The sequence below is a fragment of the Callionymus lyra genome, chromosome 15, assembly GCF_982586985.1.
Source record: "Callionymus lyra chromosome 15, fCalLyr1.hap1.1, whole genome shotgun sequence".
NCBI lineage: Eukaryota > Metazoa > Chordata > Actinopteri > Syngnathiformes > Callionymidae > Callionymus > Callionymus lyra.
Window position 1 is genome coordinate 13,662,209 of NC_141832.1, and position 5,620 is coordinate 13,667,828.

Consider the following 5,620-nt stretch of genomic DNA (forward strand, 5'->3'; position numbering starts at 1 on the left):
TTCCCGACTCAACCCAACACTGACATGTGACACTTTTATTTTAAAAATACCAACATGTTGGTTTTACTCTCCTACGAAACCACTGGTGGTGAATATACCTTAAAATTAAAAAAACAAAAAAACATTCACGTAATAAAAAAATAAAAATGAAACAAACATTTCCCTTATTTTTCTCTCACTTCATTTTTAAAACGTGATGATCCTTCTTTAAACTTCATTTAAAAAGTCGCAACACGATTTGAAATGATATTAAATGGAATTTTTTAACTTGAAACTGGGTCAGGTTTGATGTAGTGACGTAGCCAGGTAACGCGATCAAGAGGTCAGTGGCGAAACAGATCTGCTGCCCCCTGCTGGTCAATACGTCATCATTGTAAATAATAATGTAAATAAATAATAATCAGGAACACATACTGAGTATTACAATGAAACGAGTACAAATATGTGGGAGGAATTAAAATACTAATAACACGATAAAAGGAAATCTAACAATGAATAAATAATACAAAATAATCTCATAAACCGTTGAGTTATTATTTAATGACATCGAAAAACTTGGAGTATGAATCAGGCGTGTTACAAATATTAATACTTCGATTAATCGCAGTGTTTTTTTCACTTTTTTCAGGATAATGTATCAATGTTTTTGGCTTCGAATTATATTTTATTTTTTACAATAGTTATATAATGGTTTACAGTTCCATGAAGTGTGTTTAAAATAATTGTATTCAATATTTAATTTATAATAAACATTAGAATAATTATAGCATTGTTTCATGTTTGTATTGCAATTTAACATCCAGCCGCTTAATGGGAGCAGACGTTACATCCTAGGCAGCTAAGGGGGCAATGAAATCCTGTGAGATCCCTGCGTTGAGGACGAGAGGATACAGTGACTCCAGCAGCTTTTAAAGATGATGTTTGGACATATTTTGGTTTCAAAAACAAATTAAATCAGTAACGACCTCATCAAGAGTCATGGTCTATAAATTCTGAGACACCAGAGTCAAGTTATTCATCATTATTTTATTGAGCCTCCGATTCGAAGGGGGGCGCTCTTTGTTGACTCGAGTCCACTCAATAAAGTGAAGAAGACGCATAGCAACCGCTCTCTCGGGTTTGTTCACAAAGTTTAAATGGAACCTAATACTATTAAAATGTTGTCAGAAGTGGATGTACAGTTGTTGTTTTGTTATAGTTAAATATATATCACAGCAGTAGTAGAATACCAAGTACCAAGAAAAAAATCCTCCATCCTGAATAAAGCACTGTTGGTGGTGGTGAAATTAAATTACATTTTTACCTATTCAATAAGACCATGTTTTAAAATATACTAATTAATAAACGAATAAGTTAAATTAATTCCTTATGTCATTTCATAGCCTGCTTAGAGAAAACAGTGCCCTCTAGTGGTAAGTAAGTAAGAAAGTAATCTTTATTTATATAGCGCTTTTCCAGACCAGGGTCACAAAGCGCTTAAACAATCAAAACAATATTCAATAAAGTATATACTTTAAAGGTCAAAATTAAATGGAATACAATTAATAAAATAAAAATGAAATTAGGTAAATAGAATAAAATAAAATACAATTTAAGAAAGGTAAATAAAATGAAATTGAAAATTATAGAAATCTGATCTTGACAGTAAATAAGTCATCAAGTATCACTTATGCAGCGAGTACTTAAACAATATCAGTAAAGTCGGGCGGGTCTCACTCATAAATCTGTCTATATCTGACGGACCATGAGGCGTTTAGGTTCACGATTCTCTTATCACTGCGGCTGCGCGAGGTTGGACCTCTGGACCTCGTCATCAGATGTCACGTGATTGTTTATGATCAGGAATAGTAAAGAGAATTACTGTCAGCTGCTTATAAAGCTCATAAAATACATAAACGTGTTTCCTGTGGATAATTATTTACATTAAGAAAGAGCTTATGTGAACGAGTTTTACTATTATATTATACATTTGGAAAAATAAACATTTTAGCATTAAACACCCTAACTTTGTTATTTGTGCTTGGTTGTTTGTAAGTAAGTAAGTAAGTAATAATTTTTATTTGTATAGCGCTTTTCCAGACCAGGGTCACAAAGCGCTTAAACAATCAAAACAATATTCAATAAAGTATATACTTTGAAGATCAAGATAAAACTGATAACACAACAGCAGTTACAGAAAATCAAGGAAAAGCCTTCCTCACCTATAATATTAAATGTTATGTGTCCTAATAGCAATTTTATTATTAAATTGATGTATTATGTTTCTTAATTATTTTATTTATTGTTATACATGTTTAGTTTTTTCAATGATGATTACAATCATTCTTTTTATAATGATTTTATAAAACAACTTTCCCATTAATTTAGAATATGTTACTTTTCTATAATAATTGCTTCTTATTAACGTTTCTTTACGAAACCAGTTCATTTTAATTTAATTTAATTACATTTATTTTATTTTATTTTATTGATCTTTTATTGTATTTACTTTTCTTTAAATTTCTTTAATTCTATTTTATTTTATTTTATTTTATTTAACTTTATTTTATCTTATTTCATTTACCTTTCTTTCATTTCATTTTATTGTATACCTTTATTTAATTCTATTTTATTTTTATTTTATTTAACTTTACTTTGTTTTATTTCATTTACCTTTCTTTCATTCCATTTTATTTTATTTTATTTACCTTTCTTTAATTTTTTTTATTGTATTCCATTTAATTTAATTTAATTTTCATTTTGTTGTATTCCATTTTGTATTATTTTATCTACTTTTCTTTAATTTCATTTTATTTATTTAATTCTAGTCAATTTTATTTAATTTAAATATTATTTTAAACACTACTTTAAGACAATGTCTCTTATTTCATTTTATTTTATTGTACTTTATTCACCTCATTTAATTTTATTAATATTAATTGAATTCTCATCACCATTAAACATTCCTGTGGTGTGTTTACAACAATGGCAATAAAAGTTTTCTGATTCTATTTTGTTTAGTCTTTCAACAGAGAAACTACAACAATAAAACCAATAAAGCTCTTCAATCTGTACTTTTGAAATTCTACCTGCCAATAAAACTCCGTAGGTGTGACAACGTGCTGATCTTTGGATTATTGATCTCGTTAAAAAAAAGTTTTTAAAGTCAAAACTAGAGATTATTCCGAGCGTCTGCGTGCAGCGGGAGGTCAGACCGCATTGTTTGGACAAATAGGTTATCTTGGATTAATAAGAGAAGGAGTCCGTGGAGCAATATTTACCAGAGTTTAACCCACATACCAAAGTTCATCTCCAGGTGTGAGCCGTGCTTCACATCCACATCGAGATGGAACTGAAGGAAGCCACGACGTCGTTTCTGTCCCTGGACATCAAACCGGCTCCTTCCAGGCCCCCCAACAGCTTCGAGAAGCTGGTCCAGCCGTGCCTGGCGGAGCTTCTGGGAACCGCCTTATTCGTCTTCATCGGATGTCTGTCGGTGGTGGAGAACCCAGAGGGCGCGGGCCGTCTGCAGCCGGCGCTGGTCCACGGCCTGGCCATCATCGCGCTGGTGTCCTGCTTTGCCGAGATCAGGTGAGAAGAACCCTCTGAGAAGAAGAAACCATCGTCCAGATTTCTTAATGTCTTGTTTCCGACAGTGGATCACATTTCAACCCGGCGTTCACGCTGGCCATCTACCTGTGCGCCGGCCTGGAGATGAAGCTGGTGGCTCCGTTCATAGTCAGTCAGCTGGCGGGCGGAGTGCTGGGAGCTGCTCTGGTCAAGGTATTACTTCAAACACAATTCAAGAAAATCATTTTATTTTGAAGCCAAATGTAAATATCAAGTGATTTTTTACTCATAATACTTGTATAGCTCTTTATATTAGGGTCGTTGTTGGCAAAGTCTCGCGATATGTGTCACGATACAGGGTCAACGATACAATATATTGTGATAAATTCGTAGTATTGTCGAGTACTTGACTCTGGTGTTGCAGAATTTTCAGACCACATGACTCTTGATGAAGTCGTAACCGTTTTCATTTGTTTTTGAAACCAAAATATGTCCAAACATCAGCTTTAAAAGCTCCTGGAGTCACTGTATCCTCTCGTCCTCAGTCATAAACCAGGATCTTTCATTTGTTACTTTACCTTTGGAGGACATAAGTAGTAAGTAAATAAGTAAGCTTTATTCGAGAGGGATTAAATAAAGTTTATCCATCCATCCATTTTACGTCTGCTCCAGTATCCTGGATCTGCCCCAGGACCTCCTCCTAGTTGCGAGCCAAAGGTGTGTCTCAGACAGATCTAGAAAAGGCTGGTTTTGCTTTTAGAAGTAGAAGAGGAGTTGTTCTAGTTTGAATCCATCACGGATGAACAACTTCTTAATCAATGCAAATGACTTACTTACAAAGAGCCATAAACCCCGGGTTATCTACGTAACCACGGTTCTACGAATAAATGCAAGGGCCTGGCTGGAGGGCCAAGCATCGGGAAGTAGAATCAAAACCTTTGGTCCAAGCGACTGGATTCCAACTTGGTTTTGAAAATAAATATTGTTACCGGTTCCATCATCTTCAAGGAAATTCTCATCGTTTTCTTCCTGTAGCATCTTATTGACAGCTGGCTCGTCCAGTTCCTGTTGAAAGAGAAACAAATGACAAAATACCAACGTTATTTTATATTCATTTGTTGGTATTTTCTGCTTTTATTTCACTTCCATAAAAGGCTTAAATTATTTTCCGTTATCAATAAATGTTTTCTTTGTCGTCGAGTCAACATAAACATGAAGAATAAATACATAAAACAATATGTTTGTAATGTCTTTTGCATGTAAAGTGCATAATAATATAACAATATGATTGAATAAACATGTAATTATTTAAAATGTATCAGAGAAAAAGACACTTTTGTTCCTTTTATATGTTAAAAAAGTTGTTTTTTTATGTAAATGCAAAGACACAAGAGAAGATTCTGAAGAAAATCTTTGTTTGGCAAATGTCTTTTTATACTTTCATACTTTTTGAAACGATTTTGACAAAATTGGTCCCGTTTCTTGACGCCCCACAGGTCATGACCTCTGCAGAAAACTTCCACAGGGTTCACGGCGGCTCGTTCGACCTGCTGCAGTCGGACGAGCGCGTGGGTGCGGCCGTGGTGGCCGAGATCGCCATGACGTGTCTCATCACCCTGGTGCTGCTGATGGGGGCGGTCAACGCCAGGACCAAGACCTCGGCGGCGCCGGTGCTCGTGGGTCTCACGGTGGTCTTCAACATCATGGCGGGGTAAGAGCAGCGACTTGAGGGTCTTTCTTTTTTCTTTTTTTTTTAAATCCTAAAAAGCTTTTCGGTCCCGGCAGAGCCGACGTGTCCGGCGCTTGTCTGAACCCGGCCAGGGCCTTCGGTCCGGCACTGGTGAGCCACTACTGGACCTACCACTGGGTCTACTGGTTGGGTCCAATCGCTGGAGCTCTGATCGCGGTCGCTCTGGTCCGGTAGGTTCTGCTGATACTAATAACAGATCAAATAATAAACTAACAACTGAACCGGTTTTTTCCTTCCAGGCTCGTCCTCGGAGACAGAAAGATCCGACTCATCCAGAAGTGACTCACAGTGTTTGTTAATAAAGTTGTTTTTAAAAAGTAA

The 5,620-nt window shown here is 35.4% G+C and overlaps 1 protein-coding gene across 1 annotated transcript; it reads left to right on the top strand.

Annotated features, from left to right (window-relative positions):
• Positions 1-3,325: 3,325 nt before the first annotated feature.
• aqp8b (aquaporin 8b) lies at positions 3,326-5,620 on the top strand. Its single transcript, XM_087809047.1, has 5 exons — positions 3,326-3,570; positions 3,636-3,762; positions 5,046-5,260; positions 5,335-5,469; positions 5,539-5,620. Exons 1-5 carry the CDS (start codon positions 3,326-3,328, stop codon positions 5,579-5,581), a joined length of 765 nt encoding a protein of 254 aa, XP_087665173.1. The 3' UTR covers positions 5,582-5,620.